General features: G+C 36.7%; 1 protein-coding gene across 8 annotated transcripts in view; it reads left to right on the top strand.

Moving 5' to 3' along the window:
* Positions 1-21527, top strand: part of LOC128638537 (cyclin-dependent kinase 11B) — a 120378-nt gene that overhangs the window by 61261 nt on the left and 37590 nt on the right. For 6 of the 8 annotated variants that reach the window (XM_053690554.1, XM_053690549.1, XM_053690553.1 and 3 more), the window contains 8 exons: positions 10317-10439; positions 11240-11335; positions 12828-12950; positions 13389-13454; positions 14166-14359; positions 16273-16363; positions 16494-16615; positions 18515-18620. In XM_053690554.1, coding sequence (XP_053546529.1) covers positions 10317-10439; positions 11240-11335; positions 12828-12950; positions 13389-13454; positions 14166-14359; positions 16273-16363; positions 16494-16615; positions 18515-18620 — 921 coding nt within the window. The remainder of the gene's footprint in view (positions 1-10316; positions 10440-11239; positions 11336-12827; positions 12951-13388; positions 13455-14165; positions 14360-16272; positions 16364-16493; positions 16616-18514; positions 18621-21527) is intronic. The other 2 variants (XM_053690555.1, XM_053690552.1) reach the window with 1 other exon arrangement.

Below are 21527 nucleotides of genomic sequence, written 5' to 3'. Positions count from 1 at the left end.
GACATGTCATCTCCGCTTCCTTGGAGTCTTCCGTTGAGGAAGGACCTTCTAATTCAAGGGCCCTTCCTTCACCCAAATCTAGTTTCTCTGAAACTGACTGCTTGGGGATTAAATGCTTAATTCTGTCCAAGCTGGGTTTTTTTCTTTCTCGGTCATAGAGACCATGATTCAGGCTTGTGAGCCTGTAACTTGATGACTTTACCATTAATTATGGCGTAAATATCTTTATTGGTGTGTTCCAAGCGCTACTCATGGAGTAGAGTTAGGATTCTTAAAATTTTGTATTTTCTCCAAGAGGTTTGGAGAAGGTTTATCAACGAGTTTCCTAATGGGTCAACTCTCTGCCTTATCTATTTTGTTACACAAACGTCTGGCGGATGTCCCAGATGTACAATTATTTTGTCAGGCCTTGGTCAGTATCAGGCCTGTGCCTAAACCAGTTACTCCTTCATGGAGTCTTAATTTAGTTCTTGAAATTTCTTCTAGGGGCTCCGTTTGGGACTGTGCTTTCCTTATTATCTTGGAAAGTTTTGTTTTTTGTTGCGCTTTCTTCCACTCGGAGAGTGTCAGAGCTCTCGACATTTCAGTTAGTCTCTCCTTACCTTATGTTTTATCAGATAAGGTAGTTTTTCATACTAACTTTGGATTTCTTCCTAAGAGTAGTTTCTGATCGTAACATTAATCAGGAGATGGTTGTTCCTCCTTTGTGTCCTAATCCTTTTTTATGTTCAATTTGGATGTGGTGTGTTTAACACTTTATCCTACTGGCGACGAAGGACTTTCGTCATGCTTCTTCTTTGTTTGTGGTTTTCTCTGGGAAAATGTAAGGGACAGAAAGCTAAGGCTACTTCTCTTTCTTTTTGACCGAAGAGTATCATACGTTTTACATATGCGACTACTGGACAACAGTCTCCGGAAAGAGTAACGACTCATTCTGCAAGAGATGTTGCTTCATCATGGACAATCAAAGATGAGGATTCTGTGGCACAGATTTGCAAGGCTGCAAAATTGGTCTTCTCTTCACTCTTTTTCAAAGTTCTTCTAATTTGATACTTTTAGTTTGACTGAGGCCACTTTTGGGAGAAAGGTTCTTCAAGCAGTGGTGCCTTCTGTTAAGGTTACCTGTCTTGTCCCTCCCGTATCATCTGTGTACTCTAGCTTGGGTATTGAATCCCATTAGTAATTAAGATGATCCGTGGACAAATCGTGTCTTAAAAAAAGAAAATTTATACTTACCTGATAAATTTATTTCTTTTTTGACACGATGAGTCCACGACCTGCCCTGTTCTTACAAGACAGATTGTGGGTTATTGTAAACTGCACCTTGGCTTTTCCTTTCTCCTAACTTCGGTCGAAGGACTGGAGTGGGAGGGAAGGGAGGAGCTATATATAGCAGCTCAGCTGTGGTGCTCTTTGCCTCCTCCTGCTGACCAGGAGGTGAATATCCCATTAGTAATTAAGATGATCTGTGGACTCATCGTGTCAAAAAAGAAATAAATTTATCAGGTAAGCATAAATTTTCTTTTTCTGCATTCTCTGGGGTAATGCAGATAGTTATGAAAAAGGGGCAAAATAGACACCATAGTTCACATTTCTTTCTTAAGGTGGTGAAAGTCCACAAGTCCTTACTATTGGGAATTCAGTACCTGCCCACCAGGAGGAGGCAAAGATGCCCTACACCAGAACTTTTAATCCCTCCCACTCCCTGTACCTTCCTGTCTTTGCAGAGAGGTGCTTAGGAGAGTACTGCAGGATTCTTATCTTGAGCCTGCCACATGTGTTACTGTGACTGTTCCTTCAGCCTCCTGTATGCTTATACCACTGTACTCCCAATGTAAATCCTCTACTGGAAGGGCTCTCTACTGCGTACATAATTTGCAGCTGGGTAAGCACAGTGGAATGGGTGAAAGCTCATTTAAGTACTTTCTTCCACACAGGCTATCAGTGCATATTGTCATGTATATCATAGCCAGAGGACTTTATATCAGGCAACACAGTGCAGAGGATATGGGGTGCTACTATACAGTATAAGGGTGTAGTGCATGTACACTTGGACATTTTATTGTGGGACATGTTGAACTGCTTTTGTATTTTTTATGGGTTATGTTTTTACTTTTCTTAGATCGCTAGCTTTATTTGTGTGGCTGGGACAGGTTGTATTTAGCACTCTCAAACTTTTTTTTCTTCGTGTTGGTGTATAGAGCAGCCTCACTTAATGCTTTCCTTTAGCTTGCTTAAGTTTCAGCTATAGCAAAGTGTAGCCACACTCTGGTCGGGCAGGGGTTAGTAATTTTCCTGCTAGGCTGTAGCTCCGCTCACTCTTCTCCCCTCCTCACAAGGCAGCAGACAGCAACCATTTCTTTTAATCAGACCCTCTTTGGATTCTATGGTTTTACGTATCATGATATGACATCAATCATCTGGTCCTTAGCAAGTCTTAAAATTAGGTAAATACAATCTCAGAAAAACACATGACATATTACTGTCATGATGTGTGAAAAAAATTAAGTACACACTTACTGCTTCCATAGGAATTAAGAGGCTAAGTAGCAGCCAGGTGCTGCTAATCAAATGGTGAAGAGAAAAAGAGAGCGCCTCATAGTGCAGATATCTCTAGACAGGTAGGAAGATTTAGTATAAACCAAAAGACAGGTACTCACAAGTGGAGTGGCACTTTCCGTTAAAAAAGTGCATACAGGCAGGCTGACATTCTCAGCAGTCAGCACGCTGACCAAAGCGATAAGGTGCTGGTCTCTCGGTGTCTTACGATCCCAGGACAAAATTCCCAAACTCTCCTTTGTTGGATGCCGTACTCGGTAAGGTGTTTGTTTATTTATTCCAGTTGGAATCGGAACCTCTTAAGCAGTAGTAAACAGTGTGAACTGTTATCCACTATATTCTATCTCAGAATCACTTACCTGTTTGAGACATAACACAAACACCACCTCAGCGTTGAAACATTTCTGTTTATTTATAACAAAAAATTCTGCCACATAGATACACACTTTTTTCCACAGATTTTTTTCCAAATATATTTTTTCAGTACTCAGCAACACATCTTTTCTCTAAGAAATTTTCTATATGGCGCCCCCTATCTATATTCAATAATATATATTCGCTGCTAATCAAATACCCTTCATTAATTGATCATCACCTCTATAAAAGCCCGCAGTTCTATCAGGAGCATTTAGGTGTGTGTTAACAAAATGCCAAGGAGGAAAGACATCAGCAATGATCTTAGAGAAGCAATTGTTGCTGGCCATCAATCTGGGAAGGGTTAGAAGGCTATTTCCAAACAATTTGAATTCTATCATTCTACAGTGAGAAAGATTATTCGCAAGTGGAAAACATTCAAGACGGTTGCCGATCTTCCCAGGAGTGGACGTCCCAGCAAATTCACCCCAAAGTCAGTTTGTGCAATGCTCAGAGAAATTGCAAAAAACCCAAGAGTTACATCTCAGACTCTACAGTCCTCAGTTAGCATGTTAAGTCTTAAAGTTCATGACAGTACAATTTGAAAAAGACTGAACAAGTATGGTTTGTATGGAAGAGTTGCCAGGAGAAAGGCTCTTCTCTCTAAAAAGAATATGGCAGCATGGCTTAGGTTTGCAAGATTGCATCTGAACAAACCCTAAGACTTCTTGGTTTCTGAACTTATTCCAAAATAATTGAACCTGGTGTCCCTTTTCTCCTATCTCCAAAGTTTAAGAAGACGGTTCCCATTGCTAATCTGGAACCTTGTGAATCAATTCCTAAGGTTAATGGGGCTATCTCCATGTTGGCTAAGAGAACCACTATTCCTTTAGAGGATATCACTTCCTTCAGAGATCATATAGACAGGAAGCTAGAAGTTTATCTTAAAATCTTTCCTGGGGGGTATTCAAACCGGCATTTGTAATCACTTGTGTTGCTGGTGCAGCATCACTTTGGTGCAATTCCTTATCTGAGTTAGTTTCTGATGAGGCTACATTAGAGAATGTTCAGGACGGTCAAAAATTTGGCTCTATAGTAGAAACCATGCCAGGATTTCAAAGAGTAGACTTTTTTTTATTCCTTTCATCAATCTCAAACCCGAGACCACCTTCTTCCCAGAATCCAGAGTCAACAAAGTAGACATGAAACCTAATCCAATCTGGAACAGGACTGGACTTTACATGCTTGGCCTTCTCTCGGAGCGGTACCTTACATTTGTTTCCAATCGGACAACATTATTGTAGTCTACATCATTCATCAGGGAGGTACACTCAGTACTCTGGCAATAGAGGAAGTGGCTTGCATTTTGTCTTGGGCAAAGTTCCATCAGTATGCAGTTTTGCCAATTCACATTCCAGGGTCAACAATTGGGAGGCGCACTATTTGCGTCTTCAATCTCTCCATCCACGGGAATGGTTTCTCAGTCTGGAGGTTTTCAGTTCAGCATTGGGGCCTGCCGGAGAAAGCCTTAATGGCATCTCAGCTGAATCACAAGCTTTCCAGGTATGGGGCAAGGTCCAGGAAACACCAAGCAGAACTGATAGATGCTCTAGAAGTTCCTTGGCCTTTTTAGTTAGTGTATCTTTTTCATCCAGTTGTACTTCTATTGAGAGTAATTGCTCGTCTCAAGTAAGAGCGTGCATCTGCCATTTTCATAGCTCCTGCATGGACATGCAGGACTTGGTATGCAGATCTGGTTTAGATGTCCAGTGCTCCTGCATGGCGTCTTCCTTGACATCCAGATCTGTTATTACAATGGCCTTTCTTTTATCAAAATCTGCCATCTCTTAATTTGACTGCTTGAAGATTGAACGGTTAATTCTTACCCAAAGGTTTTTTTTAATCCAGGCTTGTAAACCAATTACTAGGGAAATATATCATAAGGTATGGAAGAGTTATCTTTACTGGTATGCTGAACGAGGTTGGTTTGAATAAGGGTTTGTCTGCTAGTACTCTGAAAGGTCATATTTCTGCTCTTTCTGTGTTAATCCTCCGGAAGATAGCCAGCCTTCCAGATATTCAAGCTTTTGTACAAGCTTTATGCAGAATCAGTCCAGTTGTAAAGCCAATTACTCCTCTATGGAATCTTTACTAGGTTTTGAGAATTTTACAATATCCTCTGTTTGAACCTATGCATGAGTTGGATGTTAAACTATTATCGTGGTAGGTTTTATTTCTATTGGCTATTTCATCAGCAAGAAGAGTATCTGAATTATCAGTGCTTTCTTACAAGGTCCCATGTTTGGCTTTTCATCAGGATAAGGCTATACTGCATAAACACTATAGATTTTTACCTAAAGTGTTAACTTCAGAAAACATTAACCAGGAGATTGTAGTCCAGAGAATTCAAAGTAACTGTTATTGCATAATTTAAATGTGGTTAGAGCTTTAAATTTATATCTGCAAGCTATATGTCATTTTAGACAATCTTCAAGTTTGTTCAATTTTTGAGTAAGCATAAAGGCCAGATTGTTTTGTCTACTTATCTAGCTTCTTGGTTAAACAATTTAGTTCATACAGCTTACGTGGAGGCAGGACAGTTTATTCCTTTGTGTATCACAGCTCATTCTACTCGTTCAGTCTCAATTTACTGGGCATTCAAGAATAAGACTTAAGTGGATCAGATTTGCAAGGCAGCAACTTGGTCATCAATCCCCCATTTTACCAAATGTTATAGTTTTGATGTTGCTTTTGGCCTCTACTGAGGCTGCTTTTGGCCTCTACTGAGGCTGCTTTTGGCAGGAATGTTCCTTAGCCTTTAGTGTCTAGTAAATAGGTGCCTGCCTTTGTTTTTGTCCCATCCATTTTTCATGGACTCCAGAGCTTGGGTATTCCCAATAGTAAGGACTCGTCGACTCAAACCACCTTTAAGAAAGAGAACATAATTTATGCTTACCTGATAAACTAATTTCTTTCTTGGTGGTGAGAGTCCATGAGACACGCCCAAGTCGGTTTCCGTCTAGTTTGCACCTCTTTACCCTACATTCTGTTTCTACTTTTTCTGGGCTAAAGATAAAACTGGGAGCTACAGAGTTGTTTAGGCTGTCTTTGCAGCCACCTGGTGGACTGGTACTGAATTCCCAATAGTAAGGACTTGTGGACTGTCGGCACCAAGCAATAAATAAATTTATCAGATAAGCATAAATTCTCTTTCTCTGGGATCTGCATTTTTCTTAAAGGGACATAAAACCCACAATTTTTTTTTTTATGATTCAGATAGAATTTCCAATTTTAAACAATTTTCTAATGTACTTTTATTATCTAGTTTTCTTGTTATCCTTTGTTGAAAAGCAAGAAGGTAAGTTCAGGAGTGTGCATGTGTTTGAAGCACTTTATGACAGCAGTTTTGCAACAATGTGATACATTAGAGAGAGTATTAGTTGGTAGCACTATTTCCTGTCATGTAGTGCTGTAGAAATGTGCACGCTACCCTAAGCAAATTCTATAATAGAAGTAAATTGGAAACTTTATTTTTTTTTAAATTATATTCTCATCCGAAAAATGAAAGAAAAAAATATGGGTTTTATGTCTAACTCCAAATCATTCTTGCTTCCCTTTACAAATCAGGGTGGCATTTTACTTAAAGGACCGTTAAACACAGAAATGCATAATCGATGCATTCATCATAAAAAGACAATGCAGTGGCATTTTATTTAAATTTCAAATGAACAGATGATTGTTTTTGGGTCTTTTTATAACTTTCATTTAATTTCCATGTCCCCTGTATCATGTGACAGCCATCAGCCAATAACAGACACTTATGTAGCGCAAAATTGCACTTTCACGGTAGGAGCTGGTGCTACAAAAAATACTGCACCATTAGAAAATGAAGTAAACTAGAAAAGAATTTAAAAATAAAATGTGTGTGAGTATAACATTCATCCTCTGATTGAGAAACAGTCTTGATAAAGGTCCCTGCGAGGCCCGAAACGTTGACTCACTGAATTAATGAACAATTAATAAACTTTTGTGTTAAGTCCTGTAAGTGCCTCTTCTTTTCACGAAAGTTTCTACCTATCTACCATAGAGTGCACACAGGCAAAACAACTTAGTGAGTGCTTGGATCCCTAAACTAGTGTATATATATATATTGGATATAAAAAGTCTATCTGGATTGTGCTTAAATATGAAGACCCTTCAAACTTTCCTAAATAAAAAAAGGTCAAAAATTTATAAAATACTTATTTTGCACTCCTTAAGTGCACTGATAAATGTGTGTTGAGAAGTGATAAAAATTGTAAGTAAGTTGTGATTTAACTACACTTGTGTATGTATATTATAATCGTAACATGAGTGCTAAGAGAAAATCCCTCTGTTTTCAAATGCAGAAAATAACTGTTCAAAGGGGACATGGAAAACCAAGTCCAGCAATTTAAAAAAAATATTCTGAAATAAATATCAGTAAGATCACCACATCAGACACTATATAACAAAATAGTTATAAAAGAATGTAGTTTGTGATCTGTTGGGCTTTGTGGTACACAAAGAATAAAGTTGTGCTTTAACAGGATTGATTATTTTCTCTCCTAAGCTTTACATTCCTGATTTTGTTATCTATATGACCCACATGAGCTAGCAGTCTCTTGTTGTGAGAAGTTAATAAAAAAAAACAATTACAATTTTGATGTAGACTGTCCCTGTAATAATAATAATAATTAAAAAACCTTTTTTCCCCAACGTCTTATAATTTTATATCGATCTGCTTTATTTTGCTATAAAGGTAGTATATATATATATATATATATATATATATAAAGTCATTTTAAAATTTAAACTTGCATGATTCAGATGCAATTTTAAAAAAACTTTCCAATTTACTGCCATAATGAAATTTTGGAGATTTTGTATATTCATATTTTGAGGCACCTGCATTTGCAAGTTTACAGTGTATAGATTTGAGGCTGTGATTGGCTGATGGCTGTCACATGATATAGGGGAAGGAAATAGAATTATAATTTAAAATTTGTAAGGAAAAGATGTGCTGCTAACTTGAAATTCAAAGTGCTATTGCATTGTCTTTATTATGCACTTGTTGATTATGCAGTTCTGCTGTATTTATTGGTCTTGTAATAGGGGCACTCATCAACTATTAAATAGTTTTGCAGATTATGAAAATTGCCTAAATACTATGTAATGCTCTTAAGTGAACGATTTCTTCAAAATATCTGCATTATTTTTTGTGTCTCTGTATCCCAGTGTCCAAACTTACAATGCCAAGACACTTACAAGGCTAGGGCTTTAAAGGGATTTTTTAACCTACAATTTTCTCTCCTTTTTTTTTTTTTTTATTCCCAATGATCCATTTCACCTGCTGGAGTGTATTTAAAAAAAAAACAAAAAAACCACACACACACCACTTTCATATATAAAAATAAACTGGAAGGAACAATTTGTCTTACATTTTCTACTCTGCAGCTAATATAACAAATTGTGAACACATTAGGGAAAAACTATTTTACACTACTTTGTCCTTTTTAAACCTCTGGTTTTGATTTACCATCATTCACTTTGTCTTTGTAAGACAACATAATGCTTTTTATTCTTTGACTTATTGATTGCTAAAGCAGTACAACTATCTCTCTCTTGGATCTTGAAGATGGGGGATATATATATATATATATATATATATATATATATATATATATATATATATATATATATATATATATATATATATATATATATATATATATATATATATATATATATATATATATATACACCGGTCTTACCAGGGGGCTATGGCATTTTTTTTTTCTCTCTCTACTGGAAGGGCCCTTCCTTTCTTGAATCATAAATATTTTTTTGGTTTACCATTGTACTGTTAGGGTTTTAGCTATTTGACTATGACTTCTGACTGACATAGTTATTCTTGTTTAGTGTTTTGAGCAAATAGAAAAACTACTCTCACCTCATTCATTGGATGTAGTTTTGTTTAGTTTATACATTTAATTAGTCTCTCATCCATGAAGCATTTACATGAGTGTGTAATTTTATTGAATCATTTAGTTATAACTATGATGCATACATTTTGTTAATGTCTTGGCTATCTCTCCGCTTCGGAAGATTCAGACATAAATGTCCACAGTTGCTTATATTTGTTATCATTATACCTTATGTTACAGTTTACACTTGCTTTTTTCATATACTATTCTCTGCAAAATCAATTCCTTTATACTGAGTGCCAGTCAACACCAGAATTTTTGTTGTTTTAAAAGATAGATAATCCCTTTATTACCCATTGCCCAGTTTTGCATAACCAACCGTTATATTAATACACTTTTTACCTCTGTGATTAACTTGTATCTAAGCATCTTCTGACAGACCCCTGATCACATGACATTTTATTTATTATTTGACCTTTTTTTTTTTTTAGCCAATTAGTGCAGTGTCTTCCACAAGCCACGGGCGTGATCACAGTGTTATCTATATGGTTTACATGAACTAGCTCTTCCCTGTTGTGAAAAGCAAATAAAAAAGCATGTAATAAGAAGCGGGCTTCAAGGGCTTAGAAATCATCATATGAGCCTTCCTAGGTTTAGCTTTCAAATAAGAATACTAAGAGAGCAAAGCAAAATTGATCAAAGTAAATTGGAAAGTTGTTTAAAATGACATGACCTATTTTATTTAAAACAGGAAATTGTTTTTGGACGTGAATGTCCCTTTAATGATATATATACTGGCCATAAAAAAACTAGATATTTAGCACTTGCGTAATACACATTTCATGGTTGGGTATGAATTGCTTGCTTCACTGACCGCTTCCTAATTACAGCTTCACTCAAGTATTTTAATTGTGCTGTACTAAGATCACTACTTTTATTTTCTTGTTTTCTTTCTTTTTTTCTATCTAAGAGACTCTCTCCTCCTTATAAAAATAATTGTAGGACAGTCTCATTGGTTCTTTACCCGTAGTAATTATAATATAGTAATTAGTATGTTCTTAGATGTGTGGTTTTTGTAGGTTATTTTAATGTTTTATTTGGTAGAAATTACTAGTTGACATTTGAAAGGAGCATGATTAATACAAAACATTAAAATGATATATTTACATCAACCAATGATCCTTGTCCCCCTGTACGCTGCATTTTACAATCAAATGTAGAAACTTGGCCTTAATACAGATGCAATGATTCAGTCCCTTAAACAAATCCTTGTCCATAATCTGAAACACATCCTCAGTTCATGGAAACAAATATTAAAATACTTAAGGCATCTAATAGTCTTGAAAAGCTTCTCTATATAGTAGCAAGACAAAAAAACCAGACTAGGTGAATAACAAAGTGATTACAATACTTTTACTTTATATTGATTTGTTTTCTTCTGCTGGTTTTATTCACCAGTGCCTACCCACCACAGAACTGCTAGGGAAGAACATGGAGATAAAAACAAAGCAAATTATCGCAGTCGCAGTCCTATACGTCAAGAGAGAGAGCGTATAGAAGCGGGAGAAGGAAGGAAGCAAGGTAAGCCATTATTAAACGTACAATAATTGTTGATACTTTAGGAATATGTTATATAAAAAGACATAAATTATGCATCAATGGCAATCCAACTAAGATCAGATATCTCTGCCTTGTGATTTTTATATTTTTGTTTTTTTGTTGATCATGAGAGATTATTGAACTCCTTTTTACCTTATCTCTCAGTGGAAGCAGAATCAACAGAAAGGGCTTAATTACTCAACCATTAACCTGATTAAAGTGAAAGTCAATCCTAGCGTTTGTGAAACGCTAGAATTGACCATTGAAACAAATAAAGGGGACTTTCATTCATGAAGTATAAAATACTTCATGCTGAAAGCTCCTTTGTTTCATGCTTTGCCGCACTGAGTTGCTCAGGCAGCCCACGGCAGAACGCTGTTTTGCTTGAGAGGTGACTTTATCACCTCTTAGCCAATAGCCATGCGGGAAATCCAGCTTGTCTCCCTGTGGTGCCGGATTTCCCGCACACTATTTGCTAAGAGGTGGAAACGTCACCTCTTAGCAAAATAGCGTTCTGCTGTGGGCTGCCTTAGCAGCTCAGTGCGGCAACGCATGAAACAAATAAAGGAGCTTTCAGCATGAAGTATTTTATACTTCATGATTGAAAGTTCCCTTTATTTCAATGGTCAATCCTAGCGTTTCACAAATGCTAGAATTGAGTTTCGCTTTAACCTCAGCGACAGCTCAACATTTGTTGCATATTTTAGTTCTGCTGTCCATAACCTGGCCCTCTGACCCTGTCCTTACTACAACCATTGCTGAATAACATTTGCTTTTCTCAGCGAAAGTGGAGAGGTCGGAAGACCGTGATCCTTTGTCGGACCTCCAAGACATCAGTGACAGTGAAAGGAAAACAAGCTCTGCAGCATCTTCATCAGGTACTAGGAATCATAATTCTCATCAGTTATTGAGGTACCTTCAGCAGGGCTTATTTAATGCTGTCTGAGAAGATTTCTTTAGTCCCCTTTCAAGATACTGTAAACATGAGCCCATAGAAACTTCAACAGAGCAGTTGCTTCTTTTGCACAGAGAGATTTGACATCAAGTAGTTCTTGTTCAGTAATAAGTGACATGGAATTGAGAAATCCACTAACACAAATTTATTGTTCAGTTTGGACTGAGATGGAATGGATTATACAATAAACGTATAGCAGAGATAAAGAACAATTAAAAAAGCCCAGCAAGAATCTAAGTATCAGAACTTGTAGCACTGGAATATTTTATATAGATGAATGTACTGAGAAATGTCAAATGATTTTAGACAGCCGTTTGTTTAAACACTTAATCTGGCATCTTCCGCACTTCCATCTGTGGTTTTATGGCATCCCTTTCATTCTATAAGCTCTTCAGTACAGCTAACAAGTGGTTTGTATAATAAGGAAAGGCAACATCCACTTGTGTTTAGGATGCCTTGTTATTGATAATGCAAACAACATGGTTTAAAGTCTATTTTGCTTTTTGTAGACTACACAGTCATGTTTGAACTGAAAATGCATTTTACAGAAAATATGATTTTTACATACAGAAAGAGAAGCACTCAACCTTGTCCAATGTACCTAGAAGGAATATGGCTGCACCTTACTGACGAGGCCTACAGAAGGCCGAAACAATTGTCTGGGGTTGTTTGTTCTTTATTCAGATGAGGATTGCCTTGTATTTCGGGACTGGACCAACCTTGTTAGATGGGATCAGACTTCAGAAAAATTATTCTTTGTTAAAAGCACAGTTGGGCTAAAAGAGGCTGTTGGGAACTCATCATAGAACAGGCTACTGAGCTATTTTGGAAGTGTGCTTCTTTTTCTGTATGTATTTTACATATGATCCATACGTTAAACTCTGTTCTATTCTAGCAAAAAATCTTTGTCTTTATACGCTTGTGCTCATAATTATTTCCCATCATGATGTATTTTAAGTATTATTGGTAGTTTTTCCAGAAAGGCTTTATTTGCGTGTGCAGTAATCTACATATATGGAAAGTAGTGTATTGGTAAACTCTTTTCTGGGCTAGAGCATGTAGTAAATATGGGCAATAATGTTCCTGCCACCTTGCTTAATTCATAGATGTCAATACCCAATTCAAAGTGTTCACACTTAATAATGGAGCCTATACAGTTGTATGTAAAAATATATACAGTTGTATGTAAAAATATATACAGTTGTATGTAAAAATGTTGCATTGCATCATTTTTGTTATGAAACAAATGCACTAATATGCCTGGCTTATGGACAACCACTTATTTTACCATAAACGACTCAGTAGATTTATGATTCTAAATTTGTATCTTTGCCTTAAATGCCCCATATTAGTAGCTTTTACTAAGTTATCAGTATTGCTAAATAGTTGACCTGAGAAATCAATTGTATCCTCAGCAGAGACAGTGTCTGGTACTGAAGAGGAAGAAGAAACTACCAGTGAAGAAACTGAAGGAGAAGAGGAAGAAGAAGAGGAGGAAACGGGAAGCAATTCAGAAGCAGTTTCTGAACAGACAGCAGGTACAGTGACCTAGAAAGAAATGTGTATGCAAAATATTGTTAGATTCCTATGTAAAAAGTATTGTGGAGTTGAGCTTTATAGAAGATCCTTGTTGTTTAGTGTCATATGTCAAGCTGACTTTTACTTGATCATAAACATGTGACTAGATGCCCAGAGGTCAGTATTTATAAGGATGTTCTATTAAGCTGGTGACATTATGGAATACTTATTGTTTATAGTTACAGCATGAGACATTCATCTCATAGTGTAAAAAAGGTATAGGATGCGCTAAGGGGAAGCCGCTCCTAAATCTGGAACTTCCTTAGTGGATCCAAAATTCCTCGAGGGCCCTCACAGCTAAACTCCTATCAATACTAACAAACAATGTTTCAATACTTATGCAATAGATTTATTAATTCATCTGATAGAATGATTTCATTTTTTTATGGTCATTGTAGAAGAGGTCAGTGAAGAAGAGATGAGTGACGAGGAAGAAAGGGAGAATGGAAATCATGTTCCAGTTGGTAAGCTCTCTTAATATTAATGTGGAAAGTACATTTTTATTTTCATGAGCATGTCCTCTTTCTTTCCTTTTTGTTGTATATAAATATATTCTTAAAGGGAAATGAAACCCAAAATGTTTCTTTCATGATTAAGAGAGATACTATTATTATCGGTTATTTGTAGAGCGCCAACAGATTCCGCAGCGCTATGTATAAACAACTTTCCAATTTACTTCTGTTATCAATTTTGCTTCATACTTTTGGTATATTTTATCGAAGAAGCAGCAATGCACTCCTGGGAGCTATCTGAGCACATTTGTAGGCCAATGAAAATGCGCATACAAGTTCAGCCACCAATCAGCAGCTAGCTCCTGAACCCATCTAGATATGTTTTTCAACAAAGGGTACCAAGAGAATTAAGCAAATTTTATAATAGAAGTTAATTGGAAAGTGGTTTAAAATTATATGCTCTACCTAAATCAATGAAAGACAGATTTTGGATTTCATGTCCCTTTAAATTGTGTAGAATGCAAGGTCCTAGACCACTTTGCAGAGCATCAATGTTTGCCATAAGGTATGTTGCAAAAACGTGCGTTTTTTTTTTTTTTTTTTTTTTTTTTTTTTTCTTTGTGAGAGGTGATGTCCTTTACTAATTGTTTCATTGTATCTGTTCCTCCTGTAAACCTCCTATACTATGTTTGAAGTAGTTTAACCATAGTTTAAACTTTTAAGTGACAGAATCCAGATTTGATCATGACTCTGCTGATAGTGAAGAGGAAGAGGAGGATGATGAGGAAGATGAAGAAATGAGGGATGCAAGCCCACATTCTAATGCTCAAACAGATGGAGAATATGTCCCAGACTCTCCAGTCATATCTCCTATCGAACTTAAGCAAGAGCTACCCAAATATCTTCCAGCTCTACAGGTAAGCAGAGGAAATGCAATTTGTCAATAGGTACTGTTAAATTATTTAGTTTTAACAACTATAAAATAACAGATAATTTTTTATTATTGGCCCGTGTTCCTGGTGTCTGAAGTGTGTAAAATAAAGTAAAAAACAGAACCCAAAAGGGGGTCTGGAAAGAGGTGCGCTCTCTAACACATAAACGAAGAATATTTTCTTCAAAACAAAAATGTTCATATATAGTTCACTTTCAGCATGAGAAAACGGGTCCGGTGTGGCTGTAATGGAGTCTGCTCATTTTCAGTGTGTGAATAGATGATTGAGGCTGCTCCCCTTGTCCCGGTGTAAGGTAGATTTATAAGGCTTTTTTTACCTGCCTGATGAAACGACTGTTGTTGGTCGAGAAACGCGTTGCATAATAATAAAGCGTTTACTATTTTATCCTTTGTGGAAGTTGTCAGCCTGTCTATTTGCCGCCCCAGCTCCAATAGCTGTTGGATTATCACAAGCCGTTTCCTGAGACGCCAAGGAACAGTTCACTAGCCACTGTTAAGAGCTAGACTGCCTGAGAGCACTGGTCATAGTACAGTGCAACTTACTCCGGTAAGCCAAGGGACATATTACACTATGAGGCGTCCTCTTTCTGTTTCAATCTTGTGACATAAAGTGTTTGAGTTAGATAAGACCGACAAAAAACAAGACGAGAAACAAGAGTGAACCTTTAGTGATCCCCACTTCTACCAATATGCCAATGCGTGAAATATCTTGCCCTTATAGCCCCTCTCTGTTGGTAAAGCCTAAAATAAGAACAAACTTTGGACATTACCCGAGTAATCCTAGGATTACCCAAATTCTTTTGGATAACGCTAATAAAATCATTTAATTGTGGTTTACCTGGGTAATGCTAGGAAAACACACCTACAGTTAAACATTTTTATTTTGGATTACACAAACACTTATGTTTCTTACAATGTTTTTGTTACAACAACAGGAAATTAAACATTTTTACAACATAGAACATTTTTATTCATGAAACATTTTTATTTTTCACACGCATTTTGTCCGAGAAACTTTAAAAGCAGATCATGGGGGGGGGGGCCCATGGTTAGGTTCCCAGAGGCGATTGCGGTGCCAGAGGCTGATTAGACAAGAACTCTCTGGATATATGTATGTATATTAAGTGCATGTGTCTATGATAAATTCTGTACAACCTTTGGTAAGATGGAAGATTTAAATGTTTTTATATTTTTTAAAGTGCCATAAAACAGGTTGAGATCTGTGCATATCCTAAAAGTGCTAATTAAGTAAAAATAAAAATTTTAAAATAGTTTTCAAAAATAAAGAAAATTAGTTACAAAGCTGTGCTGTCTGGAGCAGCTAACTCCACCCCCCTTATAAGTGTTTAGACAGAGGCATTGTATTTAAACTGAGTTCACAGCTTCTAGGCATGCTCCAGCAGATAATGCCTATTCACTTCTGCATTTTACCAAAACAATGGTGGCTATAGCTACAGCCATAAATGGAAATTTGTGGGGGGAGTTAGAGCTTTACAATTCAGAAACTAAAAAGAAAGGGTTAATGGTGAGGCACTGCAGTATAAATTTGCAGGTAAAGTAATTAAAGTACATATTATATTATTTTGTCTCTATCCCAACTTGTTTAATGTCCCATTAATGCTAGTTAAATACAATGTTTACAATTAATGAAGTGAAATTATAATTGTACTATGTTTTAAGTGCTTACTTTAAAGAATATATAATTTATAATGTAGGCTATTTAAGGTCTAAAATTGTAACACGTTTACATTTAAAAGCTAACAAAATGCACACTGTAGTAAATCTGTGATATCAATTATCACATTAAGTTTCTTGTATTTATAATCATTAAAGTTTTGTTAATAAAAATGTTATCACACTTGTGGTTTTGCTTTATAGGGTTGCCGTAGTGTAGAAGAATTCCAATGCTTAAATCGTATAGAAGAAGGGACATACGGTGTTGTGTACAGAGCAAAAGACCGGAAAACTGGTGTGTAACAATCCCAACTTGATGCATTGTGTTTTGTTTCTGCAGACTTTCTTTTTAAGTATTCTCCTCTGCATTTGTCCACTGTGGAAGGGGTTTTAAAATGTTTCCCTTTTTTTTTTTTTTTTCTAAGATGAAATTGTTGCCCTGAAAAGACTCAAGATGGAAAAGGAGAAGGAAGGGTTCCCTATAACATCTCTTCGTGAAATAAACACAATTCTTAAAGCTCAGCATCCTAATATTGTTACAGTGAGGGTAAGATCAATAGGATACAGGTGGCCCTCATTTTACAACGGTTCAATTTACACCGTTTCAGAATAACAACCTTTTTCTCCAGTCATGTGACTGCTATTGAAAAGCATTGAGAAGCAGTGCATTTATTAAAATAGCCAGTAGGTGGAGCTGTCCGTTTGTGTTGCAGCAAAGCTAAGCAAGCTGAAATTAATCAGTTTAACCAGACCTGAGCTATCGAGCAGATTTCAAAGGAACTTACTGTCTATATATCGGTCCAGATTGGAATGCATAGAAAGAACTGTTTGCAGAAAAATGCAAGTGAAGTCTGTGTTGTGTGATTATTTTATTAGGTTTATAATGATGTTTAGCAAATGTTTTTGTTCATTTAACTTAGTTTAATTATATATTCTGTGTTGTGTGATTATTTTATTAGGTTTATAATGCTGTTTATCATTTAAAGTCTTCATTTCAAAGCTTTAAAAATAAATTAGGTGTTACTTATGACAATTTTGAGAGGGGCCTGGAACCTATCTCCCTCACTTCCCATTGACTTACATTATAAACTGGGTTTCAATTTACAATGGTTTCGATTTACAACCATTCCTTCTGGAACCTAACCCCGGCGTAAACTGAGGGCTACCTGTACTTGGTTTCATTATGATCATTGACCATGAATCATCCAAATAGCAAAATATTCCATTCAATAAGCACCAAAGGAGGCCGTGTACATGTGTGGCTTAATATAATGTAATGAGGAATGCTCAAATAATTGTTTGTTAAACTTTATTATACTGAATTAAATGTTTTTAATTTAAAAAGCTATATATTTATACCAGGATATTTGTTTATTTTAAATGTGGAATATTCAGAATAATGTGAGAATGAAACCATTACAGTTCTTCCAGAAAGCACTAAAATAATAAAAACTGACACTTTGGATTGGTGCACAGACTTGGGACAGGAGAAAAAAAAAAATGTTTGTAAGGCTTACATTAGTTTTATATACATACGTATTGGGATGGAAAATATCACTATGGTTTACTAGCCAGGGGTTAAAAGCTACTAGCCGAGATGGGAAAAGTTACTAGTCCACTCAACGTTACAGATTAGAAAGTCATTTCAAAGTCATCTGAGACCATTGGACCACCTGAGATTTTGACAACTTACCATTTCTCATTTTTCTAGTCTGTAGTATGCTTGAACAAAGAAGCATATATGTTAGTATTATTGAAGTGTAATGGTGTATTTCCTAAATTTAAAGTTTCTTGAAAAGACTATTGATAATATTCCCCATTTACTCTCGCTTAACTTGCCAGCATTTTATTTTCACTTTGACTTTGCTTTCTGGGTTCAGTAATTGGAAGCTGTAGCTATCAGTGTTATTGTTAAAGAGACATGAAACCCACATTTTTTCTTTCATGATTTAGAAAGAACATGCAATTTTAAACAACTTTCTAATTTACTTCTATTATCTAATTTGCTTCATTCTTTTGCTATCCTTTGCTAAGCATATCTAAATAGGCTCAGTAGCTGCTGATTGGTGGCTGCACATAGATGCCTTGTGTGATTGGCTCACCCATGTGCATTGCTATTTCTTCAACAAAGGATATATAAAGAATGAAGCAAATTAGATAATAGAAGTAAATTGGAATTATGTTTAAAATTGTATTCTCTGTCTGAATCATGAAAGAAAAATTTTGAGCTTAGTGTCCCTTTTATGCAGTGTGCTTCTGCTGCCTTTGCTAAACTCTTCAAAGCAATGATGGCTCTTGCTTGTATAAAAGCTGTGTGCGGTAAATTGCATATTCTAAAGCCCTTATTCTTGTACCTTGTCCTACCCGCCCTACTGTTAACAGCAGCCATATATTTTAATCTGTTTTTAATATAGAAATACCTTAACTGTAATCTCCTTTTATTTAGGAAATTGTGGTTGGAAGCAATATGGATAAGATCTATATTGTCATGAATTACGTGGAACATGATCTTAAAAGTCTTATGGAGACTATGAAACAGCCTTTCCTACCAGGTGTGTGTTCCAGATTTTTTTTTTTTTCTTCTTCTTAAAAAAAAAAAAAAAAAAAAAAAAAAAAAAAGCCCTTTTCTCTTGTAAGGTGTATCCAGTCCACGGATCATCCATTACTTGTGGGATATTCTCATTCCCAACAGGAAGTTGCAAGAGGACACCCAACAGCAGAGCTGTAATATAGCTCCTCCCCTAACTGTCATAGCCAGTCATTCTCTTGCAACTCTCTCAACAAGCTAGGTCGTTGTAGGAGAGAGTGGTTAAATATAGCTAGTTTATTGTCTTCAATCAAAAGTTTGTTATTTTTAAATAGTACCGGAGTTGTGCTATTTTATCTCAGGCAGTAAATAGAAGAAGAATCTGCCTGAGGTTTCTATGATCTTAGCAGGTTGTAACTAAGATCCATTGCTATTCTCACATATGTCTGAGGGGATTACACAGATGAGGTAACTTCAGCGAGAGAATGGCGTGCAGTTTATTCTGCTATCAGGTATGTGCAGTTATAATTTTTTCTAGAGATGGAAAATACTAGAAAATGCTGCTGATACCGGATTAATGTAAGTTTAGCCTGAATACAGTGATTTAATAACGACTGGTATCATGCTTACTCCCAGGGGTAATACCCTTATGATATTGCAATATAAAACGTTTGCTGGCATGTTTAATCGTTTTTATATATGCTTTGGTGATAAAACTTTATTGGGGCCTAGTTTTTTCCACATGGCTGGCTTAAATTTTGACTAGAAAACAGTTTACTGAGGCTTTCCACTGTTATAGTATAAAAGTTACAGTTGGTGCAGTTAAAATTACAAACTGTGACATCCAGCTTCCCTCAGGAGTCCCCTGTATGCTATAGGACATCTCTAAAGGGCTCAAAGGCTTTCCAAAGTCATTTATTGGGGAAGGTAGGACCACAGCTTGCTGTGGCATTTGGTTGTGACTGTTAAAAAACGTCTATTTCGTTTTTTTGATCCGTTTTTTGAACTAAGGGGTTAATCATCCATTTGCAAGTGGATGCAATGCTCTGCTAGCCTATTACATACACTGTAAAAATTTCGTTTGATTTACTGCATTTTTTCACTGTTTTTTCAAATTCTGACAAAATTTGTTTCTCTTAAAGGCACAGTACCGTTTTTTATATTTGCTTGTTAACTTGATTTAAAGTGTTTTCCAAGCTTGCTAGTCTCATTGCTAGTCTTTATAAATATGTCTGACATAGAAGAAACTCCTTGTTCATTATGTTTAAAAGCCATGGTGGAACCCCCTCTTAGAATGTGTACCAAATGTACTGATTTTATTTTATGTAATAAAGATCATATTCATTTTTTAAAAAAAATTATCACCAGAGGAATCTGACGAGGGGAAAGTTATGCCGACTAACTCTCCCCACGTGTCAGACCCTTTGACTCCCGCCCAAGGGACTCACGCTCAAATGGCGCCAAGTACATCTAGGGCGCCCATAGCGTTTACTTTACAAGACATGGCGGCAGTCATGGATAATACACTGTCAGCGGTATTAGCCAGACTACCTGAACTTAGAGGTTAGCGAGATAGCTCTGGGGTGAGACAAAATGCAGAGCATACTGACGCTTTAAGAACCATGTCTGATACTGCCTCACAATATGCAGAAGCTGAGGAAGGAGAGCTTCAGTCAGTGGGTGATGTTAATGACTCAGGAAAGATACCTGATTCTAATATTTCTACATTTAAATTTAAGCTTGAACACCTCAGCGTGTTTCTTAGGGAGGTTTTAGCTGCTCTGAATGACTGTGATACCATTGCAGTGCCAGAGAAATTGTGTAGACTGGATAAATGCTTTGCAGTGCCGGTGTGTACTGATGTTTTTCCAATACCTAAAAGGTTTACAGAAATTATTAATAAGGAATGGGATATACCAGGTGTGCCGTTCTCTTCCCCTCCTATTTTTAGAAAAATGTTTTCCAATAGACGCCACCACACGGGACTTATGGCAGACAGTCCCTAAGGTGGAGGGTGCAGTTTCTACTCTAGCAAAGCGTACTACTATCCCTGTCGAGGACAGTTGTGCTTTTTTAGATCCAATGGATTAAAAATTAGAAGGTTACCTTAAGAAAATATTTATTCAACAAGGTTTTATCCTACAGCCCATTGCATGCATTGCCCCTGTCACTGCTGCTGCGGCATACTGGTTTGAGTCTCTGGAAGAGGCTTTACAGGTAGCGACTCCATTGGATGACATACTTGGCAAACTTAAAGAACTTAAGCTAGCCAATTATTTTATTTCTGATGCCATTGTTCATTTGAATAAACTAACGGCTAAGAATTCTGGTTTTGCTATACAGGCGCGCAGAGCGCTATGGCTTAAATCATGGTCAGCTGACGTGACTTTAAAATCTAAGCTACTTAACATTCCCTTCAAGGGGCAGACCCTATTCGGGCCTGGTTTGAAGGAGATTATTGCTGATATCACAGGAGGAAAAGGTTGTGCCCTTCCTCAGGACAGGTCCAAATCTAGGGCCAAACAGTCTAATTTTCGTGCCTTTCGAAACTTCAAGGTAGGTGCGGCATCAACTTCCTCTAATAATAAACAAGAGGGAACTTTTGCTCAATCCAAGACGGTCTGGAGACCAAACCAGACCTGGAAAAAAGGTAAGCAGGTCAAAAAGCCTGCTGCTGCCTCTAAGACAGCATGAAGGAACGACCCCCTATCCGGTAACGGATCTAGTAGGGGGCAGACTTTCACTCTTCGCCCAGGCGTGGGTAAGAGATGTTCAGGATCCCTGGGCGTTGGAAATTATATCCCAGGGATATCTTCTGGACTTCAAAGCTTCCCCCCCAAAAGGGAGATTTCACCTTTCACAATTATCTGCAAACCAGATAGAGAGGCATTCTTACACTGTGTACGAGACCTCCTAGTTATGGGAGTGATCC

Source organism: Bombina bombina, chromosome 8 (assembly GCF_027579735.1).
Source record: "Bombina bombina isolate aBomBom1 chromosome 8, aBomBom1.pri, whole genome shotgun sequence".
NCBI lineage: Eukaryota > Metazoa > Chordata > Amphibia > Anura > Bombinatoridae > Bombina > Bombina bombina.
Note: the sequence above shows the minus strand (reverse complement) of the source record. Positions and strands in the feature narration are given on the sequence as shown.